The sequence below is a fragment of the Mirounga leonina genome, unplaced genomic scaffold (genome assembly GCF_011800145.1).
Source record: "Mirounga leonina isolate KUSES-001 unplaced genomic scaffold, KU_Mleo_1.0 Mir_115, whole genome shotgun sequence".
Taxonomy (NCBI): domain Eukaryota; kingdom Metazoa; phylum Chordata; class Mammalia; order Carnivora; family Phocidae; genus Mirounga; species Mirounga leonina.
This window is the reverse complement of record NW_023270268.1, coordinates 53,506,584-53,531,888: the sequence shown is the minus strand read 5'-3', so window position 1 is coordinate 53,531,888 and position 25,305 is coordinate 53,506,584. Positions and strand designations below refer to the sequence as shown.

The 25,305-nt window shown below is 36.6% G+C and overlaps 1 protein-coding gene across 5 annotated transcripts in view; it reads left to right on the top strand.

The window, feature by feature from the left end:
• The window catches only part of IFT80 (intraflagellar transport 80), a 124,467-nt gene that overhangs the window by 43,275 nt on the left and 55,887 nt on the right, over window positions 1–25,305 (top strand). For all 5 annotated transcript variants that reach the window (XM_034998132.1, XM_034998165.1, XM_034998140.1 and 2 more), the window contains one exon: window positions 25,078–25,257. In XM_034998132.1, coding sequence (XP_034854023.1) covers window positions 25,078–25,257 — 180 coding nt within the window. The remainder of the gene's footprint in view (window positions 1–25,077; window positions 25,258–25,305) is intronic.

Sequence of the window (25,305 nt, the reverse complement as noted above, 5' to 3'; positions counted from 1 at the left end):
TGGGGTATTGAATTGATCTGAATAACTGAATTAAAGATTTACTTTATTAAACACCAAGCCTATTATCAGAATGTTAACTATTCTGGAAAAGTAAACTTTCTAAAAGGATTTTTCTTTTACCTTATTTGACTGAATAGACTGGACACTGTAATAATTTTTTAAGGACTTGAGATTAACATTTATTTATATTTTCTTTTATTCAATAGACATCACATGTATACTGCTCATCAGAGTATTTTAGAAACTGGGGATAGAGAGATGTAAAGATTTTCATTCAAGTTGTTGACAATCTAGTAGAGAATCAGGCTATAAGACTCATAGTACAATGTGATAAATGCTATACAGGAGATTTATTTTGTGTAAGCACTGTGAAGGTATGGAAAAGCTTAATTCTGCCTGTGAATATTGATTGGAGAGCCGAGGCTTGAAGAATTAGTAGTTCTTCAAGGAGACAAGTTGGGGATGAGAGTTGCAGTCAAAAGGAACCTCTGGGTATCCAAGTATGGTGCCTTTTATGCAATGTCAATAAGATTTTGCATGGGCTAGTACCAGGAGGTAATACAGAAAAGTTATTCTTAGACCAGATCTATGTTTGCCATGTAAAAGAGTCTAGCTTTTTAAAATGAAGGTATTTTCTGTGAAGCACTCTTAGGAGTTACTGTAGGGTAGAAAGGAGGTGAGGGGGTTGGGCGCCTGGTCATATTCTCTCTACTCCAGTTCCAAAAATCTTCTGCAACCAGAAAAGCTCTACATTAATCAGTTTTACTATTTGAGCATCCAGTATAAGATTACCTTTGAACAGTTAAAACAATAAAGTTGGAAAACTGGTATGTTATCAGTAGAGAGCCATGGATGGTGGCTACTGACATGATAATATTCAAATGTTGGAAATATTGCTTTGGTATCAAAGGAATAGTGGTACAGGAGAAGGAAAAGAACTTGCAAAGGCAAGGAATTAGTCTGTTAGAAAAATTAAAAGTAGTTTGGATTTTATCCTCGGGCAGTAGTGAGCCACTGATCCATTTTAAGTAGTGACCTTATTAGATTTGGCATTTTTGGGGAAATGTACTCTGAGGTCACCAGGGAGGATGGATTAGAGGGACAGTAGACTGTAGGCAGGATGGCTAATTAGAGGCTTTTGCAGTAGTCTTGCAGTATAAGGAAGTGATGTTGTAATAGGGAATAGCAGTTGGGATGGGAAGAAGTGGACAGGTTCAAGAGATAAACTCTTGCTATAAAAAGTGGGAAGAATCAAGAATAATTACCCAGATTTCAATTTGAATACCTTACTGTCTGGGTGCTGGACTGAGGATAGTGCCTTCTTGTGGTGTGGTATAATTGGTACTGGCTTTGTGTGATATAATTTTATTAGATACCTGTGCAGTCATTACAATGATAAATCAAGTTACCTAAATTTCAGTGTTCAGAAGTATCACCTGGATATTGCTAAAATACATATTCTTGGGCCCCCATTTGCCATGTGATGAATCAAAATCTCAGTAGAATGGGGTCCAGGGAGTTGTCTTTTTAAGAAGTTTCCTGGTTACCTTTATTAGGTAGTCCTCAGACCACACTTGAAGGAACACTTAAGTAAAATGTGTGAGATGTTTGATTATTCCTTCTGAGTTCTGAAAGTATTAAAGCTTGCCCTATTATAGAAAAAATGCCTTAATTTTAGAGACGAAAGAGTAAATGATAATGAAGGTGACACCAAAAGAGTTGTCTAATTGAAAAGATTAAGTATAAAAAAACTCATGTAATTTATTCTTCTGATTCTTCCTTAGCATCTGTCTCATTTAAAATTTCTTTGGGGATATAATATTTTGTCTCTCTCATAATCTGTAACTTAAAGTTGTGTAATTAACAGTAGTCATCATTTACCCAGGGGCATATTCTGTGGCCGAATTTCAGTATTAGATATTGTAAGAATCTAGTCTTCAGGAATGATCTATACTCTATCATTTTGCTACAGGGAAAATGTTTATAGTATATGAATAATGTATGTGATGATATTGTCTCCTAATTTTCTAAACTGACTCAGAATAACTAGTTGTGAATACTATTGGAGCATTTATATTCATTGAATTATCAATGGAAATTCAATGGATTTTTTTTGTTTCATTTTTGCCTTGCATATTTTCACAAAAATTATTTGGAACTCTTTTTTTTTTTTTAAAGATTTATTTATTTATTTATTTATTTGAGAGAGAAAGAATGAGACAGAGAGAGAGCATGAGAGGGGGGAGGGTCAGAGGGAGAAGCAGACTCCCTGCTGAGCAGGGAGCCCGATGCGGGACTCGATCCCGGGACTCCAGGATCATGACCTGAGCTGAAGGCAGTCGCTTAACCAACTGAGCCACCCAGGCACCCTTATTTGGAACTCTTTTATCTGATCATTTTTCTTTTTGCATGATTTTTATTAACCATATTATATCTCCCTTCATACAATTATTTTTTAGATTTTATGAATTATTTGATTAGACAAGGACTATTCCTAAAGTAGTTCCTAGGAATATATATATGTATATTGATTTCTTCAAACATTTTTTTTTTTAAGATTTTATTTATTTATTTGAGAGAGAGAGAATGAGAGGGAGGAGGGTCAGAGGGAGAAGCAGACTCCCTGCCGAGCAGGGAGCCCGATGCGGGACTCGATCCCGGGACTCCAGGATCATGACCTGAGCCAAAGGCAGTCGCTTAACCAACTGAGCCACCCAGGCGCCCTCTTCAAACATTTTTGGAAAACAGTTTGACACTATGTATCAAAATTAGCCAAGAGATATACATATACTTTCACTACTCCAGTTCCAAAAATCTATAGAAATCATACGATAAAGAATGCTCAATGAAATGTTATTTATAATTTAACAAATGAAAAGCAATCTAAATCTCCAACATTAGGCTGTTATTTAACTTATGGAATATAATTATTATTAGAAATGATAATCTACTTTCATAATGCCATGAAAAGATTTTTAAGATACATAATCAAAAGAAAAAAAATAGTTACAAATTTTGTGCATAGGATGGTCCAATTTATATAAAAATGTATATCTCTCTCTATATATGAGTGGAAAATAGTCTGACAGAATATAATACATAACAAAGGTTATTTCTGGAGTTTGAAATGATAGGTGATTTAAAAAATTTTTTTTGCATATCTGCATTTTCTAAAATTTTCAAATAAGAACAATGCTTCATTTAATTTTTGAAGAGGAGAAAAAACTAGATTTATCCTTTTGTTTGCAAAATCCATTCAATTCTCTAATCATCTAATTTGGCCTTCTCACTTTTTGGAAAAAAGTATTTTTTCTGAAGCTATTTAAATATATGTATACACACACATATGGATATATATATTTATATACATACATACAAATGTTAAAACATGGACATTACTTTTAAGGTGATATAGAACATTACATGTTTCTTGAGGAATAATTCTCTCTCCTAAGATATAAATGCTGTAAGCATTTTGAGTCAAAACCAAATTACCTGTAAGTACTTTTTGCATATCTTTAAAAAAATGCCAAGTGGCCATTGCCCCTGTGGAGTTTACTGTCTTGTTGCTAAGACAGATATTAAATGATTGATTACACACTCAGTTATTTAATTACAGTTGCAATAAATTTTACAGGGAGGTACAGGCTGCTCCTAGAAATGGGAACTAATCTGTTTGGAGGGTCAAGGCAAGTTAATGTGATGAAAGGTAAGCAGGGCAATGCTTATTGAGATTCTTCATCTTTTCTACTTAGCAAGTAAGTAGTGTCAACTTAAAACCAAAAATGTAAGTCTGTTGGTGTTGGATGTTTTTCTCACACATTTGTTTATCTCTTGAAAAAACCTGCTAAGGCCTCTTTTAAGAAGTAACTACATGTTCTCTTCAACCTGGAAGTGTCACTCTTCAATGTAGCTCATTTATTTTTTCTCTCCTAATTTGGAACTGAAAGTTTAAATAGTAGTAATCATTTATCCAGAGCCAGACTTTGTGGAAGAATTTCATTATTAAATATAAGAATCTGGTCCTCGAGAATGATCTGTGCCCCAGGTTTTGCTACAGATTTATCAGATTTCTATTTTCAGAGCTCTTCACAAATTTTTAGTTGAGTGCAGTGTTTCTTAACATTTTATTAAAAATTCTTACCTAGGCTTCCTTGACAAAAATTAGATAGTAATTTTATAAAATAAGCTTCAAAGAATGATGGTGATGTAAACTTTCAGGTTATCTGAAATATTAAGCCTAGAAAAATGTGATTTTTGTAAACATTTTATTTTAATGTTTTTCAAGAAATATTTCTAGTGGAGAGGAAAAATCTCAAACACTTGGAGGCTGCTAATGATAGATTAGGTTTTGGTTTGAATACATTTCATACTGTAAAAGTGTGTAACTAGATTGATGACAGGAATATTGAAAAAGCAGATTTTTTAATTGAAATATAGTTGACACACAATATTATGTTAGTTTCAAGTGCACAACATAGTGATTTGACAAGTCCATATGTATTGCTGTGCTCACCACAAGTGTAGTTACCATCTGTTGTCATACAGTGCTATTACAGTACCATCGACTGTATTCCCTCTGCTGAAAAAGCGGAAATTTTTATATTTTTGTGAATAGGTGTATTACTCTAACTCAGTTGTTATACAGTAAACTTAATATTGCCATTAACTTTCATCTAAAAATTATTTTATTTTTAAAAGATCCTCACTAAGCTGATCTGAAACTCTAGTTTCTATTTATATCTTCTTTTTAATCAGACAGTTACCTGTATTGATTCAGAACCCATGTCCTGGTTCATTTTTGTGGACTGTGGCTCAAATATCAGTTTCATTTTTAAAGCCATTGCAGCACTATTCTGATCTGCCCTGTTTTTAACCCAGAGGCAAATTTGAAACCTAGGTGGTATTTCTTCCACACTGCAGTATAGTTGTCATAGTGTTACTGGGTTGCATGTATGGGCTGCTTGATGGTGTTCCAGAGACTTCATACACAGACTTAAAGAATATCTTTCTGTAGCTCCCTTCTCTCCATAATCCTACCCCAACTCTTGTTGAGAGGAGTTGGTGCTGCCTCTTTGCTGTCATTGGTGCAAACTGGGGATGGCAGACAGAGCCCTACTTGTCAGTCTTTGCAGTGCGCATCAGGGAGGGCCCCTGCTTCACTAGTGTAGGGCTGGAATGGTCTGACTGAGATCTACCTCATAGTCTTGGCAGCACCAAGTGGGGAAGAGGAGGGGTGCCCCCTCTGCTCTTTGAGTGCAGGGTGGGAATGTTCCATAGCATTCTATCCCACTGTCTCCACAGCACACAGTGCCTAGTGGGGAGGGTGCCATGGCTTCTTCATGGTGTGTTCCTGGAGTTAGGGTAGTTATGTCAAAAGGGTTCTGTCCTGCAGGGCCCCTTCTACCTGGTCTGTTGCCCAGAGAGAATGGGCATTACTTGGTGCTTATTTTGTCTCATATACTACTTGGAGTTAATATTATACCATTTTGTGTAAAATATAAGAACCTTGTGCCCATGTAACTCCATTTATCTACCTCTTGTTTATGCTATAGTTGTCATAAGTATTACATCACACAGCATATTATAATTTTTGCTTTAGAAGTCATATTCATTTTAAAGAAATTAAGAGAATAAAGGTAGTCTTTTATATTTACCTACATGTTCAACATTTCTAGTGCTCTTCATTTCTTCCTGAAGATCCTAGTTTCCTTCAGCCTGAAGTTTTCCTCCAGCCTAAAAATCTTCCTTTAGGCATATCTCAGTATACATGTGTTGGCTAAGAATTTTCTTACTTTTCGTTTATCTGAAAATGTCTGTTCACTTCATTCTTTTAGGACGTCTTCACTCAATTTAGAATTCTGAGTTGACAGAGTTTTGTTTGTTTTTTCCTTTGAGCACTTTAAAAATATTGTCCCACTTTCTTTTGGTCTTTATTGTTTTTGATGAAAAATAAGTGACTATTTGTATCATTGTCCTCCTGAATGTAAAGTGGTATCTACCTCTGGCTGCTTTGCAGATTTTCTCTTTGTCTTTGGTTTCCAGCAGTTTGATAGTGTATGCTTTTCTTTGTATTGTCTTGTTTGGGATTCTGTAAACTTTTTGAGTATATAAATTTATGATTTCACCTAAGTTGGACAAATTTTGGCCATTTTTTCAGATTTTTTTTTTTTCTGTCCCATTCTTTCTTCCCTCCCCTGCTGGAATATACGTTAGGAATTTTTTAGAGCTTTGATATTATCCCACAGGTCAACAAGACTCTATTCATGTTTTTCCAATCTCTTTTCCCTTCAGATTTCTTTTTTTTTTTTTTTTTTAAGATTTTTTTTTTATTTTTTAACAGAAAGAGAGACAGCGAGAGAGGGAACACAAGCAGGGAGAGTGGGAGAGGGAGAAGCAGGCTTCCCGCTGAGCAGGGAGCCCGATGTGGGAATCGATCCCAGGACCCCGGGATCATGACCTGAGTTGAAGGCAGACGCTTAACGACTGAGCCACCCAGACGCCCTCCCTTCAGATTTCTAATTGGATAATTTTTGTTGATCTATCTTTAAGTTTACTAATCCTTTTATTGGTTATCTCCAATCCTTTCATAAGCCTGTCCAGTGAATTTTAATTTCAGATATTGTAGTTTTCACTTCTAGAACTTCCATTTGGTTGTTTTTTCATAGTTCTTATTTCTCTGCTGAGATTTTTCTCTGTTGTTATATTTGTTCAAAATAATATTTTCCATTAAGGCCTTGGTTATAATAGCTTCTTTAAAATCATTATCTGATAATTCTAGCATTTTGTCATCAATTGCCTTTTCTCTTGTGCCATTTTTCTTGTATGTTTGCATAATTAGTAATTTTGAATTGTATTCTGAACATTGTGAACAATACATAGTAAAGACTCTGGATTCTGCTATGTTTCTCTAAAGAGCACTGACTTTTCTGTGTGTGTTAACAGGGAGTTAACTTGACTGAACTCAGCCTTCAGTCTCTGTCTTCCTTCTGGTGGAAAGATGAATTCTCTGTGACCTTTTTCTTTCTGGAGTTTTCCCCTCAACTTCCATCTGTGTGGTCATTGAACTTTATCCTCTCATTTCTCTGCCAATGACAGCCAGTTTCTATCTGAGGTTTAGCCACCATTCTTGGCACCAACTAGGATATGTTCTTAGGTAAAAGTTTGTAAAAAATGGAAATTTACTCAATACTGTTTCCTTTTTTCAACGATTGACTCAAGTTTCTCCCTGCTTTTTTTAAAGCAGCATTTTTGAGACATAATTTATATACTATATATTTTACCCATTTAAAGTATACAATTCAGTGTTTTTAAATGTATTCATAGGGTTGGGCAACCACCACATTCTAATTTTAGAACATGTTCCTCTCCTCTAAAAGGAGTCTCATACTCATTTACTATCAATCCCTATTTCTCCCTACCCAACTCCCAGCCTCTGGCAACTACTAATCACCTTTCTTTTTCTATGGATTTCCCTATTCAGGCCATTTCATATAAATGGAATAATATAGTATGTGGTCTCCTGTGACTACCTTCTTTCACTTAGTATAATGTTTTCAAGGTTCATCCACATTGTTTCATACACCAGTCCTTCATTCCTTTTTTATGAACAAATAATATTCCATTATATGAATATAACACATTTTGTTTATCCGTTCCTCAGTTGGTGAACATTTGGGTTGTATCAAATTTTGGCTATTATGAATAATGCTGCTAAGAATGTATATAAGTCTGTACAGACATATGTTTTCATTTCTTTGGGTATACTTAGGAATGAAATTACTGGGTTAAATAGTAACTCTATCTTTATAACTTTTTGAGGAACTGCCAAACTGTTTTCCAGAGTAGCTGTCTGCCTGCTTTTGATTGCTCTCCAGTCTTCAAGTAGTTGTTTTATTTCTTGTCTAGAGTGACTAGGTGTTATTTGTGAGAAGGCTGATCTGATAGCAGCTGTCCTACCACTATCATTCCTTACATATCAAGTTTATTCAAAATAATTGATCACGAGTTTCAAAACATTAGGTCTGCATATTTGAGGGTTATGCTGACTACTGCAATGATTCTCAAAGTGGAGGAGAGTAGAGGAGCTACCTGCTTAAGACTCTCTGTTCAAGAAATTATCCAGGAAAATAGCAAAATGACATGAATAGTCAGTTCACAAAACAAATGCAAGTGGCCAATAAAAACATGAAAGGATGTTCAATTTAACTCATAGATAAATATAAAGTAAAGAAGTAATGATGTGTTTTACCTAATAGATTAAAAAGATTAATAATGACTTAAAAACCTCAGATTCACTCAAGTAGGAGGAAATGAGGTCTCTCATTTCTCACTGTTGGTGGGAATGTGGGCTGATTCAACCTTTTTAAAGGGTAGTTTGATAATACATATCCAATATCAGATGTACATACCCCTTGACCAGTAATCTCACTTCTAGGAATTTACTCTAAAGAGATCATTGTACAAGTACATAAAGCTGTATGCATAACAGTTTCATCGCAGAATTTTTATAATAGTAAAAATTAGAAATAAATGTCCACAAGAAGACTGATTAGGTTATTATTTGATTATACCTAAAATGGAATACCCTTAACATATTTAAAAATGGGGAAGAGAGATTATGTTTAATAACCTGAAAGATATCCATGGTTAAGTTATTTAGTGAAAAGACCAGGTTATAGGAGAACATGTTATTCTGTGATTCTACTTCTGTAAAATTGTATACCCATATCTTTAACTAAGTTGTACCCAAAAGTATATTTGGGTCATCTGTTCCTTCTTCATATGATTTTGTTTAGTGTGAACCTTACTTAATGACTATGTATCAATTGTACAGATGCAGTAAAGGTTTTTAAAAAGTTCTTCAGGGGCGCCTGGGTGGTTCAGTCAGTGAAGTGTCTGCTTTCAGCTCAGGTCATGATTCCAGGGTCCTGGGATGGAGCCCCACATCGGGCTCCCTGCTCAGCGTGGAGTCTGCTTCTCCCTCTCCTTTTGTTCCTGTGCCCCTCCTCCCTGCTTGTGCCCCCCCAAATAAATAAATAAAATCTTAAAAAAATAAAAATAAATAAGTTCTTCAATAAAACTGAGCAAAAGAGAAGTGATGTTGCAGAAAATGGTGGACTAGGGAATTCCAAGAATTGTTCCCTCCACTCAAGCAATAATTAACTGGCAATAAATGTCAGAATCAACTTTTTCAGAGCTCTGGAATCTAATTCAGAACTTGCCACACCCAAGGAGAATGCTTAATGAAGAAAGAGACTGCTAAATTTGGTAAGAAACCATTGCAGTGTTTTTTCCTTACCTGCCTGCCATCCCCTGTTCCCAGCATGGCAGTGACTATAGGGATGACAACCTGCATTCTGGTGTGGCTTGCTGGTCCCAGAGGGAACAATATGGACCATGTTTTCAAAAAAAATTGTGGTTGTACTTTTTGACTTATTTGGTCCCCCTGAGGGATCAGCACAGAGGTGTGTCTTTGTTTTGCCTCCCTTGAAATCTGTCAGAGCTGTAGTGGCTTCCCAGGTAGCATCTGTTGAAAGCATACTACTCACGGCTGCTGGGGGCAAGGGATGGTGAATGGGGCAAGCAGCAGATAGACCGAAAAGCCTGGGAAGGAGGAGGCTGAGGAGGAAGATAAATGGAAAAATAAGGGTTTTGTAGGGCTCTTACAAATACTGGAGATTCTGTAGTACAAAACACATGCCCAGGGCCAGATGTACGCTCAGAAAAGACCTGAGAGGATGCTAGGCTTGCATCACTGGCAGATCTTTGGGCTCTGCACAAGCAGGTGGTGAAGGCTAAGGCAAAATTATGGGTGGTCTGGCTAAATGTTGAAGGAGTGCCCCAGCTCAGAGCCAATTGACAGAGTAGGAGAGTATTTTTTTTTTTCTTTTTGGCTCTGTCAGGTCACTAACTGACTACTTACATAATAGAATGGAGACTTAGGGGCGCCTGGGTGGCTCAATTGGTTAGGCGACTGCCTTCGGCTCAGGTCATGATCCTGGAGTCCTGGGATCGAGTCCCGCATCGGGCTCCCTGCTCGGCGAGGAGTCTGCTTCTCCCTCTGACCCTCCTCCCTCTCATGCTCTCTGTCTCTCATTCTCTCTGTCTCAAATAAATAAATGGAGTCTTTAAAAAAAAAAAAAAAAAGAATGGAGACTTAGGTGACCATACATGAAAGGAATATAGTCTTTGCAAAAATAGTTTGGAGAGGTCACTAAATAAATGACTGGAGCATCTCTGTGGCTCAGTCTGTTAAGCCTCTGCCTTCAGCTCAGGTCATGATCTCAGGGTTCTGGGACTGAGCCCATGTTGGGCTCCCTGCTCAGCAGGGAGTCTGCTTCTCCCTCTCCCTCTGCCCCTACCTCTTGCTCATGTGCTTGCGTGCTCTCTCTCAAATAAATAAATAAAATCTTTAAACAACAACAACAACAAATGACTGTAGCCCCAAAGAAGCAACAACAGCAAACCCTGGGGAGGGAGGAGAATCTAATTTCCAGAATTACCACATTATAATATTCAAAACATCCATTTTCAACAAAAAAATTACAGGCATACAAAAGAGGCAGCAAAGTATGGCCCATTCACAAGAAAAAAAAATAGAAACCATCCCTGAGGAAACCCAGCATTGGATTTATTAGACAAAGACTTTATATATGCTTAAAGTGCTAAAGAAAACCATAGATAAAGAACTAAAAGAAACCAGGGGCTCTGGGTAGCTCAGTCAATTGAACATCTGACTCTTGGTTTCAGTTTAGGTCATGATCTCAGGGTTGTGAGATCAAGCCCCACATCCTGCTCCACGCTTAGTGGGGAGTCTGCCTGGGATTCTCTCTCTCCCTTTCCCTTTGCCCCTCCTAACCACCGCCCCCCCCCGCTCCCTTTATTTAAAATAGAAGAAATAAATCTTAAAAAAAGAAAAAAAACCCAGAAGAACAAAGTCTGAACAAATAGAAAATATCAAAAGAGAAATTACAAAAAGGAATCAAATAGAAAATCTTGAACTGAAAAAAGAATGAGCAAAGAATAAAAGAAGTATATTGTAAATGCCCGCAGAACCCAAAAATGTGATCAGTCTCTTCATCATATAAATAAAAATCACAGTGTAATGCCACTTTCACTCATCAGAAGATGGGAAAATGGGCCTCCTCAAAAAGCTGTGAAGGGAGTATTAATTGGTACAACTTTTCTATCAAGATCTATCAAGATCCTTGAAACTTTGACACAGCTATTATCCTTTCAAGGAAGTTTAAAGATTCATTGCATATTCATTCGTTCATTTATCTTCATATTCATTAATTACTTCATGAATATTTATTGAGAGTCTATTATATGCCAGGCACTTGACCTAGGTGTTAAAGAAACTGCAATAAACAAAATAAATTCCCTGCTCTTGAGTTTTCATTATAGCAGATGAAAAGCTATATACAAACAAACAAAATGAATTTATAATATGTTAAGTGGTAATAAATGACATAAAAAATAAGGCTGGGTAAGGAAGATGGCATTATTTTAGGTGAGGTAGTCAGGGAATATCAGACACAAACTAAATATACATTATTGACTGGTTAGTAAAATAAATTATGGTACAAGTAAATTACTTACGGAATAAAAATTAAAAGCCATGGGGCATCTGGGTGGCTTAGGTGTTAAGCGTCTGCCTTTGGCTCAGGTCATGATCCTGGGGTCCTGGGATCGAGCCTCACATTGGGCTCTCTGCTCAGCCAGAAGCCTGCTTCTCCCTCTCCCACTTCCCCTGCTTGTGTTCCCTATCTGTATTTCTCTCTCTGTCAAATAAATAAATAAAATCTTAAAAAAAAAAAAAAGCCATAGTACCATAATTTTTTCCTTGATTTGATAATAAAATTTTATTTTTACCTTTGATTTTTAAGAAATGCATGATTCAAATACGTGAAATAGAAACTTTCAAATTAAATTAATTATTATAAATAAATATACAGAATATATTAATGAATTGCATTATGTTACATTAAATGGAACAATTCAAGGGAAAAGATCTGAATATGTAAGATACCTTTGGCCAGATTTTTAAATTAACCGACGTTGTTGCTTTTATTAATCAGCAGGTGGTGCTATTGCTTGATTAAGAGAACTTTTGCCTTTTTTTTTTTTTTTTTCACTCTGTTCTTGAATATTCAGTTAGTCATTTCCTTGGTGGGGAACTGTATGCCTAAGCAGTTTGACAGAATACAGGGGAAAAATGGTCTCTTCTCTTACAGGGATATAACATCCTTTAATGAGTAGGTCAACACTATATAAATGCATTCTCAGTTGTTCTCCATATTGTGCTGTCCAGTATGATGGCATATTGTATTTATTTTTTTAAAAGATTTTATTTATTTATTAGAGAGACAGAGAGCACATGAGCAGGGGGAGGGGCAGAGGGAAAGAGAATCTCAAGGAGACTCTGCACTGAGTGTGGAGCCAGACCATGGGGCTCGATCCCACAACCCAGAGATCATGACCTGAGCTGAAATCAAGAGTCAGACGCTTAACCTGCTGAGCCACCCAAGTGCCCTGTATTGTAGTGTATTTTAATGTAGTAGTATTGACATGGTTGTAGAGCCCTGGAGTCAAGACTCCAGTGGTGATATTACAAAGTTAAATGGACTAAGCTAAGTGATTACCTCTTTCCTTTCAACTCCACCATTCTGTGATATCTCTTCCGTGGCCATTGGACATCCTGCTTGCTTCCTCTCATAAGTAGTAGTAGGGTGTTGTTTCTTTCTTTGTTTCATAGGAAGATTGTTACAAGAAAGAGGCAGCACTGCACATGGTATACTACAAGTGGGAAAAACTCCAGCAGTGCTGGAGAAGTGTGGCTGATCCTATAACTTCAAACTTATTCTACATTTTATTATAGTTGGATACAAGTAGCAGAAACCATTAAGCAAAAAGAAGAATTGGCTACAAGGTTACAGGGATATCTTCCAGAGGCCAGGTCAAGGAACTGTGCATCCTTTACAGTATAAGACCCTGCCCTCCGGAATTGGGAAATTCACTAAGCATAACAAAATCACAGTTCTATTACAGAATTAACTTTTAATCTTCTTAAAATCAATACCTAACACATAGCAGGTGTTGCATAAATGTTGCATTTTAATGGATCACTGTACAGACAAAAGATATTGTTTTGGTTTTTAATGACTTACATTTACTTATCACAATTAATGTAACTCAATGACTTACATTGCAGCATTTTGACTAGGTCATTACTAGAATTGATCCATTTAATCAGTTTGGTTGATGTTTTTGAGAAGGCTACTTTAAGATTTCTAAATCTTTGACTTTTAATTTGCTCCTTGGATTTTTTTTTTTTTTTTTATTTTAAAAAGTTTGAAGTCATGGTTGAGCTCTGGGAAGGAATTCTTTCCTAAGGACACAGGCATACTCATTCATTCATTCATTTAACAAATATTGATGTGTGATACTCTAGCTAGTCAAAGAATAATATTCATATGTGTCCTCTAGGAGTAATTCACCCTCTGTTGAGAGTACTGATATGTAAACAGATAATTAAATAACATGGTTATTTAATGGCAAAGGTTATAATTGTTGTGGGAGAAGAGAGAAGGAATAGAGTAATGGTAAATTTTTAGATATGTCTGTACTTATATAGGATGAGACTAAACTTGGTTAAAGTAAGCTTTCTCTCTGGTCGAATAACTTAAAAACATTAAAAAGTCGGGCGCCTGGGTGGCTCAGTTGGTTAAGCGACTGCCTTCGGCTCAGGTCATGATCCTGGAGTCCCGGGATCGAGTCCCGCATCGGGCTCCCTGCTCGGCAGGGAGTCTGCTTCTCCCTCTGACCCTCCCCCGTCTCATGCTCTCTCTCTCTATCTCATTCTCTCTCTCAAATAAATGAACAAAATCTTTAAAAAAAAAACATTAAAAAGTCTTTTTTTTAAATAGAGATTTTTTTTAACCAAGAAGCACAAATTTGGTTTTGCTTTTTTCTGATTTTGGTACCTAAAAATCTAAATTTAATTATCTATGTCTAGAAGCACAGAACTTCAGTTCTGTTGACAAATGTTCTTTAGGTGTACTATATGTTGAAATCATGCAAAAGCTCCCATTACACATGGACCAATCCACTAACTCCTCCTCCACAGTAGGTTATTGTTCCTCCACCCTGCATGTGGGGGAGAAGTGGTATAATTTCCTCTTCTACAATCTCTCTCACAGTATCTTCTGCATAAATAAATACCTCATAAACTAAACTCCAATATTCACACATTCTGATTAGTCAATGCTGGAGATACCAGTCATGTAAAAAATTTTAAATCCTTTATTTTGATTTAAGGAAAAATGTTATTTCCTTTTATTTCATTGTTTTTTAGTTAAATTACCTTTCCCTTCTGAACATCTTTCCCTTTTAAAGAAATTCTATAGATTTTTTTCCCCCAGACCATTAGGCCTTATCTGATTATTTGCAGTATCATCTGTTTAGGGGCCATAGATTTAATAATTTAAAATTGATCCTTAAGGATTTTCCTCTCAGGATTCTAAGATGTTCATATTTTCCCTGAGGAAGGTTCTGTCTCAGAGTCTAATTTTTTCATACTATCAGGAAATATTCATGAAAAAAATAGCTTGCTTTTTCTTAATAAAGACATGCCTTAGGGATTTTGTGGGCTTGGTTCCAGACCATTGCAATAAAGCGAATATCACAAATAAAGCAAGCAAAATGAAATTTTTTAATTTCCTAGTGCATATAAAAGTTATGTTTGCACTATATTATAGTCTATTAAGTGTGCAATAGCATTATGCCTAAATAAGCAATGTATATGCCTTAATTAAAAAATACTTTATTGCTAAAAATGCTAACCATCATCTGAGCTTTCAGTGAGTCATAATCTTTACTGGTGGAGGGTCTTGCCTTAATGTGGATGGCTGCTGACTGATTAGGGTTGTGGTTGCTGTCTTATATGGACTTGGTTCATGGTGCCCCAAAACAATTACAATAATAACATCACTGATCACAGATCACCGTAACACACATAATAATAATGAGAAAGTTTGAAATATTGTAAGAATTGCCATATTGTTACACAGAGACATGAAATGAGCAGATACTGTTGGAAAAATGGCGTCAATAGACTGGCTTGATGCAGGTTGCCACAAACCTTCAATTTGTAAAAAATGCAGTATCTACAAAGTGCAGTAAAGTGAAGTGCAGTAAAATAAGGTATGCCTATATAATTTCAATGCTTTTGTATAATTTACATGATAGACTATTAAATGCATATTTTGCTTGATGTCCTAAACCCATTTTGGTTCTTTTTTCTTTCTAAAAGCAACTTGTTCAATAATTTTTAAATCTTTTCTTTTGGATATCCTTGATAATTGAATACCATGTGAACAATACCAAGTTCCTACTACCACTTGGTGACAACATGAGCAAATTATTGTTTATTTTCTCTTTAACTGTGCATAAACCTTTTGAAAGCCAAACCCATAAACCCCAAACTACTTTAAAAAGTGGTAAAAGTACTGGTTCATCTGTTTATGCTTATATCTGAATCTGAATCATTAGGAAAAAAATTTTAAAATCTCCAAATTGGGGCACCTGGGTGGCTCAGTCTGTTAAGTATCTGCCTTCTGCTCCCAGGACCGTGGGATCAAGCCCCAAGTTGGGCTCCCTGCTCAGTGGGGAGTCTGCTTTTCCCTCTCCCTCTGCCCTTCTCCCTCCCTTTTGTGCTCTCTCACGTGCACTCTTTCAAATAAATAAAATCTTGAAAAGATAATAAATAATAAAGTCCCTAAATTGACTGCTATAATTTCACAGTAGGTCAAATAATGGGCCCCCAAAGATGTCCATGCCCTAATCCCCAGAACCTGTGAATATGTCACCTTAAAAGGCAGAAGGAACTTTGTAGAAGTGATTAAAGGTGTGGACCTTTAGATGGTAAGACTATCCTGGATTATTCAGATTGGCCCAGTCTAATCATAAATCCTTAAAAGCAGAGAATCTTTCCCAGCTGGGATAAAGGATGAAGGAGGAGAAGATTCTAAGTAAGAGCAACTCATTCTGCTGTTGCTTGCTTTCAAGATGGAGGAAGGGCACCACAGCCAATGAATGCAAGTGGTCTCTAGAAGTTACCAGTGGCCAGCACAGAAATGAGGACTTCTGTCCTACAGCTATAAGAAACTGAATTCTGCTAAGACCCTGAGTAAGCAAGGAAATGGATCCTCCCCTCGAGCCTCCAAGAAGAAATGTAGACTTGCCAACAACACCTTGATTTTAGCTCAGTGAAAACCATGTGGATTTATGATCTATGAAAGATTCTAAGTTTGTGGTAATTTGTTACAACAGTAATAGAAAACTGCATCTTTGTAACTGCAGTTCAGGGCCAATCTTAGCAATGAGTATGTAGGTGGAAATATCCTGGGGAAGGCTTTCACCCCCTTCTTACTGATAACAAAATTTCCATTAGCTTTATTGCTTTGACTTAAGAAATTGTTATTTTCAGGTCCTTTTCGAAGTATTTGGCTAGTTGAGAGCAGATTTCAGATGAGAGTGAGGAGAGAGGTATAAAATACTATTACACGGGGAGATGGCCCTTTATGAGGAGAATTTGGGTTGGCCATAGAACACCATCAACATTCTAGGTATTTGGGGAGGTGCCAGTAATATTTACCCAGAGCCAAAACCAAACTGGCCAGCCTTACAATTTTTCAAGATTGCCTTTAGAAAAAAATATATTGCTAAACCCCTCAAAAGCAAACCAGCAATCAGTTGTTGTGTTCTTGCTCAGTGACATAATGCTTCTTTATAGGCAGCTCAAAATAACATTGATTGATACTTCTGTTGGGCCTTCTTCCAGTTAGTTACTCCTCCATTATAACTGCTATTCTGACTGTGTCACCATGGGTTAGTTTTGCCTGCTTGTGACCTTTATATAAGTGGAATCGTACAGTATTTTTACTTTTGTCTGACTTTTTTCATTCAGCCATACGTCTGTGAGATTTATCTATGTTGTTGGGTATAGTGTCATAATTTTTGAATCTTCTCAAATCTCCCCATAAAACAGAAAGTAAGAGAGTATAACCAACAATCCACAGACAGCCACTACAACAAAACTTGATATTTCATATTCCTACAAACTCCCAAATGCAAGTGGTTTTCCAAAATACCATTGACAGGTATACATGGTCTCAGCATCTATGTGTGAGGAAGCAGAGGAAAGACAGCTAGGCTTTTAAGACCATGAGAAAAGAACTCCCAAATTGCCAATAAATGCCTGAAACGGAGACAGGCCAGTCAGTTCAAATAGCAGTTGAAACTGGACAGAAGCCTTTGGGATCATAGTCCCAGAAAAGGATCATAGTCAAATTACATAATGTTGCCAAAGACAATGAAGGCATGCCATAAATAGACAAGCCCTGCCAAATAATTCAAAACAAGTTGAAGGATATTGAAAACATGACAAAAGCTATGAAATAACCATATAAATCAAAACTAGGAAAATTAAGAAATGAGGTGACTAGAGAAAGGGAAATTTTTAAGGAGAGATGGCAGAACTCAGAAGGGAATTATAAAAAAGGGAAAAATTATTACAGAAGTGAAGATGAAACTAGAAGGAATATAAGGGCAAATAAACACAATGGATATTGCCTTAAGGGATAAATAGAAAGTGAAGTGGAAGCAAGGAAATGGCAAAAGAGATACAAAGTTTTTTTTTTAATTCTTATGTTAATCCCCTACATTACATCATTAGTTTTAGATGTAGTGTTCCATGATTCATTGTTTGTGCATAACACTCAGTGCTCCATGCAGAATGTGCCCTCCTCAATACCCACCACCAGGCTAACCCATCCTTCCACCCCCCTCCCCTCTAGAACCCTCAGTTTGTTTTTCAGAGTCCATTGTCTCTCATGGTTCGTCTACCCCTCCGATTTCCCCTGCTTCATTCTTCCCCTCCTGTTACCTTCTTCTTCTTCTTCTTCTTTTTTTTTTTCTTAACATATATTGCATTATTTGTTTCAGAGGTACAGATCTGAGATTCAACAGTCTTGCACAATTCACAGCGCTTACCAGAGCACATACCCTCCCCAGTGTCTATCACCCAGTCACCCCATCCCTCCCACCCCACCCGAGATACAAAGTTTTGATACAAAGTGATAGATACAGAAGGTAAAGATGCAAAGTATATATAATAGGAGTCTTCAGAGGAGATGCCTGAAGTAATGAACAGAACAAATACTAAAAGCTACCACTCAAGAAAGTTTTCCTCAAATGTAAAACTCAAAAGGAAATTAAACCCTAATTATATATTCAGTTGTTTGTATATCTATCTAGAGAGGAACTATTCCAAATGACTTTAAATGATTTGAGTGTTGGCTCTTTGTGCTTGCTGTAGACTCAGACGATTGCTCTGCCACTTTGGAAGACAGTTTGGCAGTTCCTCAAAAGGTCAAAGAGAGAGTTACCGTAGATTCAGCAATTCCACTCCTAGGTATATACACAGGAGAAATGAAAACACGTCCACACAAAAACCAACATGCAAATGTTCATAGCCACATTATTTATGATAGCCAATAACCTGAAAAACCCAAATGCCCATCAAATGATGGAGAAACCAAATATGTTATATCCATGCAATATTTGGCAACATCAAGGAATGAAGTGGGGCACCTTGCTGGTAGTTGGTAGAGGATGCGACTCTTGATCTTGGTGTTGTGAGTTCAAGCCCCATGTTGGGCATAGAGCTTACTTAAAAAAAAAAAAGAAAGAAAGAAAAGAAAAAGAAATGAAGCAATGAAACATGCTACAATATGGATGAACCTTGAAAACATTATGCTAAGTGAAAGAAGCCAGTCACAAAAGGCCACATAATATATTCCATTTAGATGAAATGGCCCGTATAGAAAATAAAAGCAGATTAGTGGTTGCCATGAGACATGGGGAGGGGGAATGGGAGTGACTGCTAATGGGTGTGAGTTTCTTTTTGTGGTGATGAAAATGTTCTGAAATTCAGAAATTAGATTAGTTGCACAACTCTGTACTAAAAACCACTGAATTCTATATTTTAAAAGGGTGAATTTTATAATATGTGAAATATATCTCAATAAAATCATCATTTAAAAAGAAAAAAAGAAAAGGCTTATGAGCAAAAGAATTGAAAACAATTTTAAAACTCTGTAACTATGGTGTTGATATGGTTATTCTGAGTATTTTTATTGGTGCTCTTAAGAACTGGGATTTTGGGCTAGGTGAAAGATATCAAAGTAAAATCCTATGGTTCCTGGATTTGAATTGGAAGTATCAGTTTAAGTTCATGAAAAAAAATTTCCTAGCTCTGTCCACTAAAAGGGCCTAGAAAAGCAATGATCAACTTTTAACAGTGAGCACCCCTAACACTTGAAGGTTTTCTCTCAATACCATTTCCCACATTTCCATAAAATAAACCCGGGTTCACTGAAGAAAAGGCTGATGTGAGGTGTGGTTCAGAAAATATAAAATGTGAATCTGGAACATTTTGTCATACTAAAAAACAAGGGAAGTGATCAAAGACTACAAGATTCTGTCAAAAAAGCTGGCTAAAATTGGATTAATTTGAACATTATATTTATTGGAACACATCAAATATGTTAAAATTAATGAGTTTATGATGCTTAACAATAACATTTATTGGTTGCATTTGGTGTAATGAATCCCCATTTACCCATTACCCACTTACAGCAGTTACCAACTAATGGCTAATTCTTAGTTCATCTATACCACCACCTACTTCTCCATGGCCCAGATTACTTTCAGCAAACCCTTGACAACATATCATTTCATCACTAAAAACACAAAGACTTTTTAACCTAATCTCAATAACAATAAACCGAAAACACTTAACAATAATTCCTTAATATTAGCAAATATCCAGGCACTGTTGAAATTTTTCCAACTCTTTTCTTTTTTAGTTTGTTGAAATTAAGATGCAAATAAGATACAGTCATGGTGATTGGCTGATCTGTAAGTTCCGCTTCCAAATTTTTTACCCTTCATAATTTTCTGTAGTTAAAGAAACTGGGTCATGTCCTGTAGTTTCCCATAGCCTGGATTTTGCCATCTGCAGTCTCATGGTGTCATCTAACATGTTTTGGCCGTACCCACCCTACATCTACTGTATCAGAGAAACTGGAGTGGGCCCAGTAATCTTTTTTTTTTTTTAATTTTATTATGTTATGTTAGTCACCATACAATACATCATTAGTTTTTGATGTAGTGATCCACGATCCATTGTTTTCGTATAACACCCAGTGCTCCATGCAGTACGTGCCCTCCTTAATACCCATCACCAGGCTAACCAATCCCCCCTCCCCCCTGCCCTCTAAAACCCTGTTTGTTTCTCAGAGTCCATAGTCTCTCATGGTTCATCTCTCCCTCCAATTCCCGCCCCCCATTTTTCCCTTCCTTCTCCTAATGTCCTCCATGTTATTCCTTATGTTCCACAAATAAGTGAAACTATATGATAATTGACTTTCTCTGCTTGACTTATTTCACTTAGCATAATCTCCTCCAGTCCCATCCATGTTGATGTAAAAGTTGGGTATTCATCTTTTCTGATGGCTGAGTAATATTCCATTGTATATATGGACCACATCTTCTTTATCCATTCATCTGTTGAAGGGCATCTCGGCTCTTTCCACAGTTTGGCTATTGCGGACATTGCTGCTATGAACATTGGGATGCATATGGCCCTTCTTTTCACTACATCTGTGTCTTTGGGGTAAATACCCAGTAGTGCAATTGCTGGGTCATAGGGTAGCTCTATTTTTAAATTTTTGAGGAGCCTCCACACTGTTTTCCAAAGTTGGGCCCAGTAATCTGTTTTAACAATCCCTCTAGGTAATTCTAAAGCACTCTACAGTTTGAAAACCAGTGCTTTATGTTACTCTTCCTACTTTAGTTTGTTTGAAAGTCTGATAATAAAAAGTGAAAGAGGAAAAATTAGGTTGATGAATGTGTAACAAGGAGAAACTTAGCATGTCTGACTCCATATTGCTTAGATTTCCCTTGCAGAAAGTTCTGCTTAGCCCTGCACTCAGGCATGTTACAGATAAGGTTTGCAAAAACTGCTTTTTACCCAAAATCTACCTCACCCGAGGAGATGAGGAAATACAGGAGATACAGAAATGACTACGCATGTTTAAGGTTTGCAGAAACTACATGACCAGATTCCTGTATGCAAAGATCAATGGATCAAGGACAAAGAGGTTACACTGTCTTTCTCAGATGTCTACAGATGTCAGTCATCTTTTGACTCCACTCCCTTCCCACCTCCCCCTCTTCCTAACATAACAGAAGCTCAAACCTCATGCCTTGGGGAGATGGTTCTTTGGGACAATAGCCCTCCCATCTCCTTGATTTGTTGACTTTCCAAACAAAGTCACTCTCCTTGCCCCAACATAAAGCCTCTCAACTTAATTGGCCTGTCATGTGGTGAGCAGAACAAGCTTGGACTTGGTAACAAATGTAAGAAACCAAGTTTACACATAACCATGAGAAGCTGGATTAGAGGCTAAGACACAGGTCATGTAATTTTCTCAAGAGTTGGCAGATGAATTGGCAGGGTATTAACAGTGAGCCAGTTGTTAATGATAGTCTTAAACCAAATTACAGATTTTGCTTTTCTCGTAGAACAGTGGCTGTATGTTAAAATCACATAGAGAACTTTAAAAAATATACCCAGATCCCATCCCAAGAATTTCTGGATTTAATTGATTGGATTCCTGGGTTTTGGTATCTTTTATAAAAGCATCCCAGGTGATTCTAATGTGCAACCAGAATTAAGAACCAGTGTCCTAACTTTTCCATGCATAAGAATCCCTGGAAGAGCTCATTAAAAGTTTCCTGGGCCGGGCGCCTGGGTAGCTCAGTTGGTTAAGCGACTGCTTTCGGCTCAGGTCATGATCCTGGAGTCCCTGGATCGAGTCCCGCATCGGGCTCCCTGCTCGGCAGGGAGTCTGCTTCTCCCTCTGACCCTCCCCCCTCTCATGTGCTCTCTCTCATTCTCTCTCAAATAAATAAATAAAATCTTTAAAAAAAAAAATTAAAGAAGTTTCCTGGGCCTTGTATCCCCAGAGGATCAGGTTCTATAAGGTGGAGTTGGGCCCATTAATTTGCATTTCTAACAAGATCACAGGCAGTATAGATGCTGCTGGCCTGGGCATATCCTAAAGTAAGGGATAGTCGGGTTAAAGCAAGAGTAAGTGTTAAGTGAGAGGGATCTTTAAAAATTCATCTTCATCTTACTACTAGTATCACTAAATTACATCTTGGGAGGCTACCTCATTTCTTTCTAGAGTTTGAAACACAAACGTGAATATTCCATGGCATATTAGAGGAAGAGAAGAGACTTAGAGTGTTAAAAATCTCTTTATTTACTTTTAAAGATTTATTTATTTGTTTGAGAGAGCACAGCAGTGGGGGTGGGTCAGAGGGAGAAGGAGAGAGAGAGAGTCTCAAGCAGACTCCCTGCTGAGTGTGGAGCCTGATGGGGGGCTCAATCTGATGATCCTGAGACCATGACCCGAGCTGAAATCAAGAGTAGGACACTTAATGATGCTTAACTAACTGAGCCACCCAGGTGCCCCTAAAAGTCTGTTTAAAGCACAGATGATAAATCTTTTTGACTTACCAATAATTAATAAATTTACTGACTGGACAAAATAACCTTATCTCCTAACCCCACCCCAAATTTCATAACTATTAAAGACCCATTCTCTGATGATTTGCTTGTGCTTGTATTTTTTTTTTGAAACTAGTCATCTAAAAGAAATCACTTCTTAATTTTAAATAAAAATATACAAATTTAATATAACTTTAATATCATGGTACTGTTATATTCTTTGAAGTTTGTTTTTAGGGATAAGTTGCATGTTGCAGACTTCATTTTTGATGAATCTTACAGACTCTGAAAGAAATCAGAGAAATATAGGGTGATGATAGTATTATCTAAACATTTCTTTCCAGTTTCTCCTCTTAGCTAGGGTTAGGCATCCAAGAGTTCTTAGATACATTTTTCTATGTTTAATTTTAGTAAGGTGTGTCTTTCTTGCTGATTTGGTTCTTTGGGTATTTTAAGATCATACTTTAAAGCAAATAGATTTAAGGGGCACCTGGGTGGCTCAGTCAGTTAAGCATCCAACTCTTGATTTTGGCTCAGGTCATGATCTCAGGATCGTGAGATCGACTCCTGTGTCAAGCTCCACACATAGAGCCTGCTTAAGATTCTTTCCTCTCTCTGCCCCTCTCTACCACCCCCACTCCCTGCTCTCACACACACTCTCTCTCTCAAAAAAAAAAAGTAAGTAGTTTTAAAATGTGAATCTGTGGTTTTAAAATAAGATCTCTGTTGGATCTACACCATGAGAATAGACTAGATTTAGAATGACAGATGTGCCGTAAGCCTAGTACAATCTGTTAAGTATTGTATATTAACAATCAAGTCTCATTTGCCTATACCAACCACTTAATTTTTATGTAAAATAGTAGTCATGCAGTATTTCATAATTCTGTCAAACACAAATGAGTTAATTTCATTTTATTGCCAGAAGCACATTGTTTATATCCTTGATGTTCTTTGTCTTCACTTATTTTTAAAAAGATGACTTCAACTCATATATATTCTTTTTTTGAACTTGCTTTTCTTAATTTCAGAAAAGAAAGTTTCTAACATTTTCATGCTGCTGATGAAGTGGAAGTTTGTTCATTACCTCCTTCTCGATAACTTTTTTTTATAGGCCTTTTTTTTTTTTTAAGATTTTATTTATTTATTTGAGAGAGAGAGAGCATGAGGGGGTGAGGGTCTGAGGGAGAAGCAGACTCCCTGCTGAACAGGGAGCCCGACATGGGACTCAGTTCTGGGACCCCAGGATCATGACCTAGCTGAAGGCAGATGCTTAACCAACTGAGCCACCCAGGCACCCTATAGGCCTTTTACTTGAGCAACAGGTAGAGGTTTAAAGGATGGTGGAAGGGAGTTGAAAAAAAGTGTCAGTGAGTGGTAAGAGTCATTCAGCATTTTTATTGTATATATGAACTTTATTGAGAATTTAAAGTCTTTTTGATAGTAGTGTGAATTAATGAATCTTTTTCTGTATTTTTTCCATTTTCTCCACTTTTTTTGTCAGTGAGCCCATGGCTAACAATGAACACATTTGAAACAACAATAATGTGCAACAAAATAAATACCCACCGAAGAGCAACCAAAAAATCAACAACAAAAAAATCAAGACTTAATTTGACTTTAGGCTTTTTAAGGTTGGAAGAATGGAAAGAGAATGTGTATCAATTTAGTCAAATAAGTCATCCTTTTAGCAAATATGTATGTTGCATCTGAAAAATGAAAGAAAATGCATGTAATAGCATCTTTTAAAAGGCTTTTTCTTACTGTCTTATTCACACACACACACACACACATGCGCACACACACACACAGTCTCTTTTGTCCCAGTTGATGCTTATTGATTAGATAACTTTCTCAAAAAGGTAAACTCTAGAAGTTACATTTACTACATTATGAGAAAGAAACAAGAAGAAAATATCCATTAACCTATGCTTTCATGATTTAAAATGTCTATCAGGTATGTCTTAGTTATATTGTGTGTTTAGTTTCAATTTTTAGTGACATTATTGGAATATTATAACCAATATTCCAAATATTATAACCAAAATTCCATCCTTTTAGATGTAGGGACTATAGAGACCTTAAGAATTAATAGTAAAGTGTCTTTTTTTTTCTTCTTCTATAGAATCTTTGTATTTACCCATTCAGTATTATTACTTAAATATAATGATGTGAATGGAAATGGTGTGGGTGTTTTGCAGTGCTTGAGAGATTTTATATACTTCTATCGTATTCTACTGTGTACTTTAAAAATTACATCTGTATCTTCTTCTGTTCAGTACACAATCATTTTATTATGAAAAATATTAATTCTAGGATAAAGACACATTCTTTTAAAAAATCATCTTAAAATGTTAATGTATGCTCAATTTAAAATTTCTTTAAAATTTTTTTTCAGTATATCAATTTTTCTGTCATTCTTTCTTCTCCAGTGGTCATATGCTTTAGAAAAGCCCAACACTGGCAGCATATTTAACATTGCATGGTCAATTGATGGCACTCAGATCGCCGGAGCCTGTGGAAATGGGCATGTTGTTTTTGCACACGTGGTGGAGCAGCGTTGGGAGTGGAAAAATTTTCAAGTAACCTTAACGAAACGAAGAACCATGCAGGTATGATTATGTTCCATGGATGATTAACCCTGCTGCTTTTCACATTAG